This window comes from Amphibalanus amphitrite, unplaced genomic scaffold (genome assembly GCF_019059575.1).
Source record: "Amphibalanus amphitrite isolate SeventyFive unplaced genomic scaffold, NRLGWU_Aamphi_draft 001725F_arrow, whole genome shotgun sequence".
NCBI classification, from domain to species: domain Eukaryota; kingdom Metazoa; phylum Arthropoda; class Thecostraca; order Balanomorpha; family Balanidae; genus Amphibalanus; species Amphibalanus amphitrite.
In genome coordinates, this window is record NW_024883218.1 from 6,628 (window position 1) to 21,683 (window position 15,056).

The window sequence follows — 15,056 nt, forward strand, 5'->3', positions numbered from 1 at the left end:
TGTGTGTCTGTGTGTCTGTGTGTCTGTGTGCCGGCCTTGGCAGCCAGATAATGGGGGTGACATTGGTGGGGTGATGCATCAACTTTTTCATCAGGGCTGTTTTTGCACACTGACTTGACGGAAAATTGTTCATTCAGTGGATGATTTTTCTTGATTAATTCATTGACATGCTGTGTCAGCGTGCCGACAATGTTATCAGATAGCATGTTTGCAACATTGAGCCCGCTATTCTCTGCGCTGTAAATTCCGAGGCGCCTGTGATCATGTAGTTACCCCGAGAATTGTCAGCAATAAATCATTCCGCCATGATACCATAATCACAGCACTTTACGAGCCGTGCCGGCGACAGGGCTTGTAAAGCTGCTCGTTCGGGATCTGTTTTGTGGCTGTGACACCCGGCTCAGCTCTGTCAGCGTTCTGAATATGTGGCTGAGCGCGCGGTGGCCCGCCCGGGGACACTGCCGCGCTGCTGACGGTTAGAGCGCCTCTGGGCCCGGTCCCCTGCTGCTGCCCTGCTAGATATTCAGTTTGCGCAGCCGTGCCAATTGATTTCGGCGTGCAGGGATGCCTGCACGCCCTCTGACACCTGGAAAAGTACTCAGCAAATGCGCCGCATCTGGTGTCGGCGGGGACGATGGCCTCTATCGAACCTGTTCGCCGAGTGTTCTGACTGATTGGGTATCATGTTCACGGACTGGACGTGACTCTATTGTCCACTCTGCAGCCGTTTGAAATGTTTCCCCACTGTTTGCGTGTGATGTCTGTTTGTGTCTGTGTGCCGTTGATTGTTTGTGTGGTGCTGTCTATGTTAGTGTTAGGTGTTTATGTAGCGCTAGATCCTTGTGTGTGACGTTGGCCGTTCTGTCTGTCTGCAGGACTCGCGGGGCGGCGGACACCACCATCACCGTCTGAGGAGCCGCTCTCTGTCCGCCTCGTCCCAGGACAGCTTCAGTTCAGGTCAGTCCCGGCCGCTGCGCCGGCGTCCGCCCCGCACCTCGGGTAGGATAGCGTTCGGCGGCCTGACCGGGCTATAGTAACCCTGAGTGGCTGGCTCAGCTCTGGCCGCTGTTCGCCAGCAAATGATTCAGATTTGACTGATGCTGCAGACTGTTACCTTAAACACCAGGCAACACATTTCGACTGAGTGTTCGCCTCTGGAAGCTTGCACAGTACATACATAAGCTCAAAGGACTGGTGCAATTCAGCACAGACACTGACGGACAGCCAGCATGTTGCAATACAAACTCAATCACATAAACAACTCCTCCACAAACGACCGAACAACCGCCCTATGCTGTGCTGCTCCGCCACAGAGGGCCCTCGCACATCGCTCTGCTGCTTTGCCGCTCACATGCATATTCGCACCAATACAGCGAGCTTATTCGGCCTGCGTGCAGTGTTTGCACGCCGCACACGTCCTTGCAGTTGGTTCCGTGTTCTACCCGTCCCTGCAGTTTGTTCCGTGTTCTACCTGTCCCTGCAGCGCTGTTTTCCGTGTTCTACCCGCCCCTGCAGCGCTGTAGTGCGGGTTGTACCCCGGGGCGGCGGCTGGCTGCGTGCCGAACCCAGGCACCTCGTCCGTGTCCGACGGCCCTGACGGTGCGGCCGAGCGCACTGCCGGAGCCCGCAGAGTCACGGGAGCTCGGCCCTCAACGGGTGAAGCGGACAGCTCACAAGGCTGCTGTTGCGCGACCCAAGGTGCCCCGAGCTGATAATGACTGCCGTAATTGGGTCTCCGGTCACGGCCGAATGGGTTTGTCTGTGTGGCTTGAGTCTTCTGTTCGGCTAAAACTCGGCAACTTATCTGTTAGTTGAGCTGTTGACCTTTTATTACGTGTAATGTGGGCATGGGGCGTTCACAAATGGTCATTGAACCGTGAACTAATATCTGGACAGCTCGTTTGGAGAGGCCTTCAGCTGACGCGCTGCCGCCCGCTCAGGTGCGTAGTTCGCCCGCCTGCCGCTGCACATTAGTGGCGCTGCTGCGTCACGTGATGTTTGCCCGCGTCGCCTCGGGCACCGCCGGACGTGCGAGGCTGCTGCACGCTCTGCCGGGAATGCGCCGCACGGCCGCCCCACCCGCCGTGTCTGGAATCTCACCTCGGGATAACAGGGTCGCACGGTATACGGCACTGTATCTCTCGCCATAATCTTTGCACTCCCCGCTATAGGTGCTCGCCTGTTGACCGGCAATGACCCACGCTGACCCGGTCAGCTGACTACAGTGACCCAATGGGCAGAGGAGTGCCTCTGATGTCTGGGGTCGTCGGTGTGCCCTTAGGGTTGTTGGGCTGCTAAATGACGGTGCTGAGCGGCTTTGTGAAGTCATGTTCCGTCTCACTGAACTTGCTCTATAGAGGCCTGTTCGGCGTCTGCCGGCCGGATTTTCCGTGAGCGTCGGTCGTTTGTGCTCGTAGGGGAAGGTGGGGTAAGACGGCCCAGCGGGGCAAGACGGACCACCAGCCCTCCCGGCTGAACCGCTGCTGGTATCTACTGCTTTATGCACTCACTACGTTTGTTTTCCTTCGTAACAATGGCCACCTTGAGCTCATGCTGCTAGGATGCATAGCTTTTGAGTTATTGAGAAAAATGTTGTTTTTCGTCAAACCGATCTAATATAAGAGGTCTACGGGTGATTCAATTACGGCGTCTTTCTTGCATGATTAGTTTCTATTTTGCACTTAACTGTGAAGAACAAAGTTATAAACTTAGTTATAGTCACACTTTAGGAAAGGCAAGGTTTTGCAATGTTGTGCTATTTGACATATACGTCATGATAATGACAGAATTTAGATTTGGGGCAAGACGGACCACTGTGGTCCATCTTACCCTGTGGTGGTCCATTGTACCCTGCATATGGAAAGTTCTTTTCCAAAACATTGACACAAGTTTAAGTAAGCTAATTTTTCAGGAAGGAGTCTTTGTTGCATGTGAGCCATGCATGCAAGTGCTCAGTTAGCATGCATTCATGCCAAACGACAATCAACACACATGTTCTCAGCTTTTAGCTGCACTTCCATCACACATGAGTAAAGAATAAAGGCTCATTTTGTTATTTTACCATTCTGGTTACTTTTTCTTACAAGAGTACAGAGCAGAAGTGTAACACACATGAACGGATAGCAGGCACTGCTGGGTGGTCCGTCTTACCCCACGTTTTTTCTTGTCTGAGTTTTTGACATGTCCCTCTTTAAGAGCATCCACCACCTAGATGTCTTTAATTTGAAATTTAGTCTTTACACATATCAACAGAGGAAGGATTGAGCATTGCGAAGACTATAAATAATATGAATTACGAGAGCAGTGTAGCAAGATATGCGGCCTCAAACCTTAGCTGGTCCGTCTTACCCCACCTTCCCCTACTTCATCCCCCAATCTGTGCCAACGTTTATTGCTGATACGATGCACAACATGTTTGATGAGACGGCGCTGATGTCACTTTGATTTCATTTACGACTCCGCGGCTTTACTAGCTGATATGACGGAAATATCGCTGATAAAGCAAATAGAGGAAACTATGCTCATTCAACAAGAGATAGGGAGCTGAATAGCGGTATTGCAGCCAGCACCACCATCTGATTACTCCTGACAGTTGTAAAATGGAAGCAGTGTGCAGTTTACCGTTTTTATAGTGACGAAACATGGCCGTAGGTTTTCCATAGTTTGCCGTTAGTGCATTGTCCATTCAGTTGCAGCGTCCGGCTCGACCCGGTCTGCGGCCGCTGGGGTCTCCCCCACCCCACCTAGCTCGCTCGTGACGGCTGTCCGTCACGACACCACGCCCCGCTACATGCGCGCGTGACGCTGTCACGCCCCGGTGTTGCCGCGGAAGTCCGTTGTGCCACGGTTAATTTGGCTCGATTTGGGGACGTTTGTTCCACCGGATAGTTTTGTTTCTGGGCTTAAGCTACACGTAGCTGAGTCGCTGGCCAGTTTTACTGGTCTGCTTCTAACCCTTGTCGCTAGATGGCAGCAGCAGTGTGCGCCTGGAGTCCTGCTGTGCCGCATGACGCTGAGTGCTCGGATACTGGACATACGAGAACAGTGGACGATGCGTGGCTGAGAGGACTGCGATCACGCTACCCTATCCTCTCTCCCACTGGCCCGATGACACCCGTTCTGCAGTAGACCGACCACTTATGGATGAAGGCCTTGATTCTATCACACATAAAGTTTTGACTTTTGATACGATACACACAAATGACAGTCATTCCCTTACCGAGCTTAACTTCTATCTGAATAATAATATTTCATGTCCAGGCACTTAACCAGATGACGCACGCACTAATGGAATTGTCCACTTCGACTGAAATTTCCAGCTGAGTTGGCTTTTCGAGCTGAATGAGTCCGGCTTTAATTTGATTTTGCAATTTCCTAACACACATTCAGGCTTATCGTCTATATGCGTTCTTCGTATTCAGTGCAAGCCCGTTAAGTTATTGAGGCGCGTATGGGTGATGATGGAACGCGTCGGTCGCCGGGCTGGCTCCTCTCCTCTCCCCTCTCTCTCCGGCACTCTGCCTGAGGCGATGCGTGTCGACGTCATCTGCATACAAACGTGCTGCTTCGGTCCTCTGCAGCGCGCAGCCTCTCGAGCCCTGGTAGGGGCCCCGGCGCGCGGGGATGCTGGGCAGAAACGAGCGACATTGTTCGGCGCGGCGTGCGACGCGTGTGGAGCAGTGTCGAATGGTATTATGTTCCACAGATGCGGAGGAGGCTTCAGTGGGAGAGAAAGGATGTTTTCTGCGAGAAAAAGCGGATTGCTGGCTCGGGGATTTGTCCCGAGCAAAGCTGCCTGTGGTTATGAAGTGGCTCAGCTCTTGGGCTTTGAAAGTATGTTGAGGGGAATTTCTGCCTACACAAAGTTGCACTTGTATTATGCCTCTGAGTTTGTGACTTGAGGCCTGGTTTTCAAGCTTCAGCCAAAATAAACATGTATGTGCTTGTGTGATGCAATACTTTGCTTTGGTGAAGTATCCTTTCAAGCAATTTTTATATTTTATTGTATGTATTCGGTATTTGCTTATGTTTTAGCAAATGTAGGTATGCCAGTGAATCCTGTGCTTTATTTCCTTCCTACAACTGTTGAATTATTTTGTGATAAACACATTGTGCTACGCTCTATTACCTGTTTGTGTTTAGGTGCCGTCCCAATGGTTTACTTTTCATTTAATCGCCTAACTCTACGCCCTGGATTTTCTCGTCATGCTGTTATTGCTTCTTGTCTTCCGTTCAGCAGCCATTTACATGACACTATGACCGAGCGCGGCCGCTGAGACAGCGTTAGCTGGGTCTGTGCCCAGAGGAGGGCTGGCTGGCTGGGCTGCTGGCCGCGCTGTCGGCCCTCGGGTGCCCGGCAGACACCACAGCGGCACTCTCTCCCTGGCCGTAATGGGGCTGGCGGCTGTGGCGCTGTTGGGGCAGTCGCAGGTCCCCGGTGACCGTCCGCTGGTGGTAGCCGTGGTGGTGTAGGGTTTCTTACATCGTACCGTGGTGAGAAGCGGCCTGCCGTAACCATGCGCTGGATAATGCTTTGGGACTGATCACACACTACATAAGCTATATTCACGTTTTTGCAGTTATGTTCCTTCCGTCTGTACGGATAGAGGAATGGCAATGCTGTCAGCCACCTTGTTTTCTGGTATTTAGTTGCCGCTTGCATGGAACGTACCTCGTGTGTTTCTTTCTGAAGCGTCACAATCAAATTATTTCCTGTCCTCACTGATGTACTGCATGCATTTTGTTTCTGGCATGATGGAGTTCACTCAACTATTTTTGATGAATAACTCAATTTGTTATCGCCTGCTGTGAACTATGGCTGTTCTCCCTCAGCTGCTTACATTCAACGGTTCTACGACATGCCCGGTCAACGTGTTAAAAACGGCATTCCTTCCCCCTTTTCCTCGGGCTGCACTAGGAGCCTCTTGTTGACATCCTGCCACAGCCCCCACCCCCTGGCACCACCTTCCCACACTGCACGCCGCGCGACCCGTCAGCGACAGTCCCAGGCAGCTGTGTGAGCCGGAACTGGCGCGCCTGCTCGCTGGTTCCGCTGTTTATTATGCATGTCCGGGTCCGCGGTCTGTTCCGGCAGCGCCTGGTATCGACAGCCGCACGTAGTGGCGTGTCTCAGGCAGTGCTGGTCGTGCCTGGTGGGGCCGGGGATTTAGGGAACTCTTCTGGTTTGTGGACTTAGTTTGATACTATCGAGATGTAGGAAGTCTGCCCTGGATATCCGACTTGTCTTCGCAGAGTCATGTTTCCGTTCGGAAGTCAGCGGCGTAGTTGCGAGTTGTGCGTTTCTTCGAGCATTTATACTAATCGCACACCGGATGTCGGCTGGCGGAGGCGGTGCTCCTGACAGGCGGCATCCTTGTGGCCGAGCTGGCCGGTGGGCACGGCGCCCGCCCGCCCCCGCCCTCGCCCCCGCCCCCGCCTTCGGCCCAAATCGCCGTCCGCCACCGGTGCGCGGGCGCCCCGCGGCGGCGGCGCCGCCGGTGGTGGCGCGCCCCAGTGTGGCGACGGAGCCGACGGCGAGTGGTGCGTCTTGATCGACGGCTTGGTGTGGCGTTCGCAGGGACGGCTGCTGGCGGCGACCTGACTGCTACCTGGCTGTGACATGACCAAACCTGACCTGACCTAACGATGGGCGCTGGTGCGGATCATTTTACGAACCATTCCGCTGTTTTTTATGTTCACCTGCGTGTGGAAATTATAGATTTTGGTATCTAATATGAACAACTTCCATTTTCTACCTGTCTTTCCATGCCGAAAACACTTGACCATTTGGATGTTTTTGGTGCTTCCATCAATGAACGTTACGATGCTCTGTTTTCTTGCTGTTTCTCCTTCATTGTTTTAAATATCAAGTAAATAAAAGTAAGACATTTATTTTTAAGCAAGTCTGCTAGTGGGTGGGGAAAGTTAATTTTCGTTGGGCGGCCGACACAGGTGACTTTCAAACCGTCTAAAAACTACGCAACAACGGTAACTTTCGTGTGGAGATGCTACTGTTTCGACGGCCCCGATTTAGAGGTAGCTGAGACCTGGCTCATTCGCTGAGACTAAGTCAAGTCTTACGGTGTAACCGGTGACTGAGACTGACTGAGGGACGGACCGGATCGTACGAGGTGTGCCAGCCTGCCAGGAGCGCCTGTGACGGTTGACCTGGCGACTGCCCCCTGCCTGCTGACTGGTGACCTGCTGACTGCCCCCTGTCTGCTGTCGGGTGGCCTGACGACTGACCCTGTCCGCTGACGGCCGCTGACAAGGCGCGGTGGGTGGTCCCATCGACTGTCCGTGCTGCTCGTGAGGGGAGGTGGGGGCTGCCGACAGACTGGCGACACTGACCGACGACCGGCTGATACCCACGCCGCCGCCGCCGGCAGCCGCTCCGGCCGTCAGTGACACGGTGTCCGTGGCGCCGGCGACTTCCTCCGCTCGCCTCAGACTGCGGTGTGTGAGGTCACGTCTGTGATCGGTCGGAGTGAGGCCGTCACTCAACTGACCCGGCTAGGTCACCAGCTGGTCCAGCCAGGTCACCAGCTGACTCGGGCAGGCCGCCAACTGGCCGCCAGCTGACTGCAGGAGCTGCCAGTAGCCTCCGGCCAGGCCCAATAATTGATGGGCGCCTAGCTGTCGGCCGACGTGAGGCCGTCAGTTCCTTAGCGATCTCCAGTGTTGTCAGTGTTAGCCGACGGCCAGTAGCCTGCAGATGAGCAGGATGTCTGATGAGGATAGTTTCGAGAATGGTCAGAACAGCGACGAAGGAGAGGAAGGAGGAAAGGTTAGTGAACGGGACGATGGGGAACGTGGTGGAAGGAGGAAAGGGATAACTGAACGGTGAGGGGTTTGGAGAAGGGAAGGGGTAGCGTCCAGCGGGCCGCTGGGAAATGCGTTGGGAAGGTGAACAGGCTGGTGAACGAGAGAGTGGAGGTACATGTATGATTGGGGACAGGCGGTCGGTCGGACGGGGATCTGAACCGATCCGTCTGTTGGATGTCAGCCCGACGTTAGATCGGACAGGTGAGACTCAGTGGAAGCCTGATGCAACTGAAAGGCTGTCCTGTCTGCAGGCTGGCCTGCAACGCTGTATAGCTCGAACGAGCTTCAGCTTGGCAGCGCTGCCATCAAAAACACTTGTGCCGGGAGTTAGTCGAAACAGTAAATTTAGCTGCCGCTCCGCTTGATTGTAAGGGGAATTCCGGCTAACGCTAACTTTATGCAGTTTTATCGTACAAGTCCTCTGTATATTGCTCTCGCTGGGGAGACCTCTTTGACCTTCCCCTCGTTCGTATCATAAACTGTCAGCGAACGATCGCTGCGAGCCAGCCCTTGCCGCAGTGCAGGTGTTTGGGTCCCCCCTCTGCCCCGCCCCGCTGCTGCCGCCGCACCGCTGTCGTTGCGTCTAGGGACGGCGGTCTTTACGAGCGAGGTCGGCGCCAGTCGAGTGGCGCTGAGCGCACCGCGGTTCTCGAGGACGAGTCGAACCGAGGCGTCCTGGCAGTGCTGAGCCGGCTCCGAGTGGAAAACAAGCCGCTCGGCCGGGGACGAGAGCGGAGCAGCGTCGCCGGCTGTTTCGCGGTGTCCTGGGTGTGGTTAGCGCGGTGTTTGTCTTGGATGCCGTGGGTGTCGCGGCGTGGCGAGATCCCGGTTATGCGCTGACAGCTCGGCTCTAATGGCCGCTCAGAATCAGACCGAGAGCGATTCAATGACGACAGCGTCTGAACGCGCCAGGCCAGATGTAGCCATGACTGGCATGTGTGCGTTTGCTGCGTTTGTCTAGTTCTGCCGGCCAGTCAAATCTGCAAGGGAGCATTTACCGGGCATTCGAAGCGCGTTTCGGCCGTGCTTCCCGTTTGGCTGTTTCCGGCGCCGGATCCCCTTACGACCGGCCCTGTAGGCGTCGCTGCGCAGTTGGACCGACGAATTTCACTGCGCGAGCTATAACGGGAGAGGTGGGAGGATCATAACTCACCAATTTGCTCCCACCGGGTCGCGAAGGCGAAGGCGATGTATTAACGTAAGGTGCTTTTTAAAAAGGGGTTAACTGCACGTGCAGTTTTCAAAATAATATATATTAACACATGGTTTCCCGTGTGTAAATGGTTTTAACGCACGACGTGGATGGATTGGAGCACGAGTGTGTTAATGCACGAGTGAAACGAGTGCATTAACGCACGAGTGCTCCATTCCATCCACGAGTGCGTTAAAACCATTTATGCACGGAAACCATGTGTTAAACTAATTAATACATGCTTAACGGTGCGAAATTAAATCTAAATTAAACCTAGCCCATGCCACTAAAAGGGCCTTTTATGGGAATTCTAAGAATAAAGTCAATGACCCTTCCGAAAAAACTTCAGTCGAGAAAGTCATCACTGCACGCGCGTGCACCAATTTAAATTGGTGCACGGCTACCTTCGAATTAACGCACGGTTAATCTCCAGTGAACGCACCGTAAAGTATGTATTAATATTCTTTAAGCTTTCTTTTTGCGAAATCGAAAACAAATTTGTAGTAAAATACTTTTGTGGCGTTTCTTAAACGATAAAAAATGTTAAAAATTGCTGAGTAGGATGATGCTAGGCTTAAAGTAAATTGTTTTTGTCACAAGTGTGTCACGATTCCCATCCTGAATTGAAAACGTGTTTTTTATTAGAAGGATCGCGCTGTTTCGTAACGCACCGTCCTACCGCGTGCTGCGCCGTCGCGGCGCCGATCGCCGCATCAGCCCGCCCCCATGCAGGGCCCCCGCCGCGATCATGTTAGCTCAGCTCATTAGTTCGCACGCTCCGTTTGTCGGGAGGACCTCGACCGATCTATTAGCGGCTCCGGTCCTGGCCACGCGTCGCCATCCCGCGACGCTGGTCCGGTCTGTGTCCCATCAGTCAGTCCTGATCCCTGGTCTTACACCTTCCAGCGTTATTGGACGCAACACATATTTTCCACCCCGACACAACATCACGTCCTTATGGCTCACTTTTCTTCCCCATATCACATGTCAATCACGCGGGGCCCGTTCTGGTATTTCAGTCACCACTGAAACCCAATGTTATCATTTTTAGCATCCATGGGATATCATTTGGCCTCTCCCATCGTGATTTCAAAATGCCTTTGTCACTTTTATACCGAGAATCGGACCGTCCGGCGTCCCCATCCTTGCTGCAGCCGATCGGGTCGCTCTGTAGGCCGGACCATGACTGCTGTGGCCGCAGCCTGCATCGGCGCCGAAGCGGCAAATCAACGCCGCCTCGGGCCTTGGGTTCATTTCCTATGAAATCGGACGTTCATTAGCTGCAGTCCGGCACGCTGCGGGCTTCTTAGGCGGCCGTCCGCGCTCGTTCTTGACTGTATACCAGCGCCCCTGTTACAGTAATGACCAGTCGGCAAGGTCGCGGCGAGGTCACGAATTTCGGTCACGGCGACTACAAACGCGACGTCATTGGCCTCAAAAACACCGTCGGTCGCTCTTTCTGGGAAATTGGACGGCAAACGTGCCATCGTTAAGCGTAATCAAGAGTAGATTTGTGCTGAGTAGGATCAATCGTGGTCATCGCGCGGGGCAGGCTCTGTTTTTATTGAGTGCGGCGGACGGTGCAGGGGGCGGGAGGGTGTGGGAGGGTGACCCGGGCTGACCTCTGCCGGTGTGACGCCCGCCGCCGTCTTTCCGCAGATCCAATTCGCCTCCAAGTTCAACCGTCGCTCGGGCGTGCGGCGCTTCTCTCTGCCCATCACTCCGGCGCGCCGCGAGTCGCGCCGCTCCTCCATCGTCTCTATAGCCTCCTCTACCTGTAAGAACCGGCCCGGCGGGCGCGCGCTCACCGCTCTCACCGCTCACCTCACCTCGGATCCGCCTTGGCCGCCCGCAGACCGCACCGTCCCGTCCCGTCCCGGCTGAATGCCTTGTGCGTCTGGCTTGGTTTTCAAGTGTGCCTTTGGCTTTGAAGCTGCACGTCTCGCTCGGCCGGCTGGTCGCAGACGAGTTGTGGCTTATGCCTAGTCCGTTTCCGTTGGTTTTGTGTTTATTTGATGTTTCGTGGCCTTTTTTACTACCATGGGGACTGGTTGGGGAGGGATAGTCACAGTTTGCCTTTGGTCGCCCATACTGTCCTGCAAGTTGTACATATGCATATAGTTAAGTAATTGGAGTTTGTGGCTCGACATTATGAAGCCAAGCTTGGGAAGCGCCTAATTTCGTGCCTAAATGGCGTCCGACGTTGGCTCGGAAATACCTGAGACCATCAAGGAGTTTAATTAATATCCCGCTGCCGTTTTATTGTGTTAAAGGAAGGGTGCCACCTTTTGGACACAACGCAGTTTTTACAAGATTAGCCTCACATGAACCTAAAAACCGGCTTCACTTACCTATGCTCGAGACGGTCAGCATTGAATCCGCACGTGAAGTTATCATTTGCCAGTTTTGCTGCCAGCATTTGGGCAGGCAAAAATCTTCAGCACTATTTCCTCGTCGTGTTAAGGGTATTTTATAAAACATGAAATCAGCAAAGGTATGTATAAAAGTTATACTTTTAAAGCATGTTTTATCATTTTGAAAGGGTATATTTTTTCTTTATGGTATACACTTAAGTTTTAAAATTTTAATTGGGTAGTTTTTCTAGTAAGTTGCATGAAGGGTGAAGGGTTCCATAGATCTCTTAAGCATTGTAAAGGAAAAACCTTTACTCGACTTATTTGATGTTCTTTTCTGATGTTCTTTCTGATGTTCTTTTGATGAAACCTTTAGTTCAAATCATGTTATCTTCTTTCTTTTTATTTGTTCATCTTTTTGTCTCAGTTGCGCCATCAATGCAAATGGCAGAATGATATGTTGCCATGACAACAGGATATGCCAGCCGTCCTAGCTGCCACATCAAACGACCTTGAGTTGTAGTGGTGATATAAACAACGATCTTTTTTTTTTGGCCAATGTATTAAATGCAATGTTTCGGTTTTTTGTATATTGTGGACGCGCTAACCACGTCTAAAAATTCAAATAAGTAAAATAGATTCATAGAACAAAAATTTCGGAAGGTGGCACCCTTCCTTTAAATGGTTGACTAGATACCAGGAAGGCAGGAAGTCTGCCGTTTGAAGGTATTCTGTCAATTAGGTAAAAATGGAATAAAATTGTTCTGTAATGGCTCATCTGAGCGCAAAAGATGGAGGCGAATCTCTTGAGCGTGCATTTAATTGAACTATCGAGCGCACGTAGCACACAATTGCATGCATACAAATATCGCAAACGCTTTCCACTACACCAAATGGCATGAGATTTCCGCCGATGACCTGTAGTCCGGGCTCCCAAAAACCCCAATTCATCACATGCTATTTCGTTTTCCCATTGCGCCCCGTTTGCCATTTTGCCATCTCCGCCTGCCCGTCAGCTGAATCTCCCGTTTCGATCTCCGGCTGGACTTTTCACGGTGTGGCGCCGTTCCACCCTCTGTCTGCTCAGCCGTGCCAGCCGCCCACCGGGCCAGCCGGCTCAGATTGAATTACCTGGGGCACCGGGCACGGAGGTGGCCGAGGCCGCGGCTGGCTCCCGCCGCTCGGCCATCAGAACGCCGCGGGGAGGATGGTGACGTGACCGGACAGCGTGACGGGAAATGTGACGTGGTGGCGTGACGTTAGGTGGCGTGATGCCCTGACGTTACGTGATACCAGGTGGGATGTAAAGGCTTGTGAGACAGCGCTTGAAGGAGCACTCGCAGCCGCCTTTGTCGTTCCTCATTGTATTCTGACGGCCAGGTATGTGTCTGCCGCCGTGTGTATACGTGCCTGATGCCGTCCACGTGTCCAGCAGGTGTCTGCTATTGTTTACCCAGTGACGTAGTTGGGAGCATTGCTGGGCTCCGCGGCACGCTCTGAGCGGTGATTTACCGGTCCGTGCGCTATCTGACCGTCACCGCCGCTGTTGGCTGAAGAAACAGACGTGTTTTCCCGAATGGATGGTTCTGCGGGGGCCTCTCGTTTGTCAGCCTCGATTGGCGATCGGTTACTTGTCTTCGCATCGTTGAAGCATGGGATTGTCTCCCAGATTTGCCGCTTTTGTGTAGTTTTCTTCTGGATTGCGAAAATGCTGGTTGGTGGTGTTGGTTGCTGACGTTAGTTCTTTCAGATTGTCATATTTGTTTTTTATGTATACTATGACACGTAAGAATGTCGGGATTTTCAGTTGCTTGTTGCATGTAGCATCACTCGCTCATCCCTGGCCGTAAAGATAAAGCTTACATCCACTCTTGAAGCGGCGTCTGTGACTGTGTGCCACTAGATGGCGCTAGCAGTCTCGCCTGATGGTATGCTGTGCCGCATGGCTCGGACCACTTAGTGGCCTGCCGATAGATGGCGTTAGCAGTCCCGCCTGATGCTATACTGTGCCGCATTACACGGTTCTCGACTCGCCGGTACCCGGCGGCTGGGGGCCGGTTGAAAAGGCTAGTTTTGTCAGATGTCGTTCAGTTTGCGATGGCTCGGCATCGGGAACCTCTCTTTGTCAGTAATTGTATGTGGGCGCTTTACTTCAAGCCGACTGTCTTTATTACCTGTCCACTAGTATGGCCTTTGCGAATGGTACCATTCGATTATGTTCTCAATTATATTTTTATGTCTGCCTATTATCAGTGTAATGAAAACACTTGCATTTATTGCTTATACCAAATTGGATCGGTCATTTATAAAAATATTTGACGGTTTTGGTCCCGTCTCGGCGTACCCCATGGACATGCTATAAAGTAGTCTACGTTCTGCTTACGTGAGCTCGCTCATTCGTAACCCGAACGAAGGCTTCAGGAATTTTATGCTGAAAAAATCGCATCGGCTTGTGTTGTCCACGCCATTTAGGACCGGTTGCATGTGGCGGTCCGATGGTATCGGTGCACTGGGCAGGCCGGCCGGCCGATGGGGCCCTGTCCGTGTGTCCGCGTGTCCAGTGTCCCCGTGTCCGTGAGCCGGCATGCTGTCCCCGCCGCCGTACTATCCACACGTGGACGAGGAGCGCGGTAGGTGACCCGCCGCTCGCTGCTGCCCTGTTTGCGCACGTGTGTTTGTCTTTGTGCAGTGGACCCTGTCTGTGATTCCTGGTCCCTTGTGTGTTTGTAGTAGTGTGTTGGAAACACCGCTAATTCGCGATTAGCGGTGTCTCCAAGACTACACGATCGATCATCCCCAACCGCCGTGATGGCGTTAAAAACCGTCTTGTGTGTGTGTGTGTTTTTTTTTTTTTTTAGTCTCCGGTGTCCCTCTTTCGGTGACCGGCCCGCAGCCTGCCACGGCGTGTTTGTTTTACCTGCGACGTGTCTTCGCCTAAGCCGGTAGCGGAAAAAAACAGTCTGTTTATTGGTGTGATAGGGGCAGTAATTGGTGGTGCCACTGTCACCTGTCCAGTGTCCAGGCGCTTTGCTGGACCGCCAGTGAATACGTCGTGGTATACTGGATCTCCGTCTCGCCCATCGGCTGTGGGACTCTCGACTTCTCTGTGCCGCGTCCCCCCACCCCCCTTCCATCGCGGACATGGAGCGGCAGCGGCCGACCTCGGCGTCTGCCAAGCACGCGCGATTTGAGTCACGGCGCCACTGAGCAGGCCACCTGACCCACTGTGCTCCGTCGACCGGCGGCTGCCAGCGCTCTGACCTTTTCCAAACGGCCCCGGACGGCTGTCGGACGGTGCGTCGCAAGGGAGTTTCTGAGAGTGCTTGTCACTGGCGATCATTTGTTCTCGTTGCTAAGTCGGTTTCGTTCTGTTGCTGCCTCCTTTCGCGCAATGCACCGGAAATTTCCGTCCCTGACCTACTGACTGTCTCCGCCCTCCATCGAACGCTTTGGTTGACCGCTCCACTGTCGCATGCCCGGTCCGGTTGCCACTCGCCAAAATATTGATTTCTAGTCCGTGTTACCACCGTGCCCACGCAGCGGCCGCTACCTGTGATGGTGGTAGAATGCGGATCTGCTGAGGAGGTCTGTACTCAGTACCCGGCAATGAACGCTATTCAACATGAGTGGGAAGTTGATTAATGAACTGAATATCCATTGACTACATGCTGCTGAGGGTTCCCACT

At 53.1% G+C, this 15,056-nt stretch overlaps 1 protein-coding gene across 3 annotated transcripts in view; it reads left to right on the forward strand.

Moving 5' to 3' along the window:
• The first annotated feature begins 6,512 nt into the window (after window positions 1-6,512).
• Window positions 6,513-15,056, forward strand: part of LOC122374842 (adenosylhomocysteinase-like 1) — a 38,022-nt gene continuing 29,478 nt past the window's right edge. The window contains exons 1-3 of one of the 3 annotated variants that reach the window (XM_043353849.1): window positions 6,513-6,540; window positions 7,389-7,786; window positions 10,676-10,793. In XM_043353849.1, coding sequence (XP_043209784.1) covers window positions 7,715-7,786; window positions 10,676-10,793 — 190 coding nt within the window. In that variant the 5' untranslated portion in view covers window positions 6,513-6,540; window positions 7,389-7,714. Of the gene's footprint in view, window positions 7,787-10,675; window positions 10,794-15,056 lie in introns of all 3 variants that reach the window. The other 2 variants (XM_043353848.1, XM_043353850.1) reach the window with 2 other exon arrangements.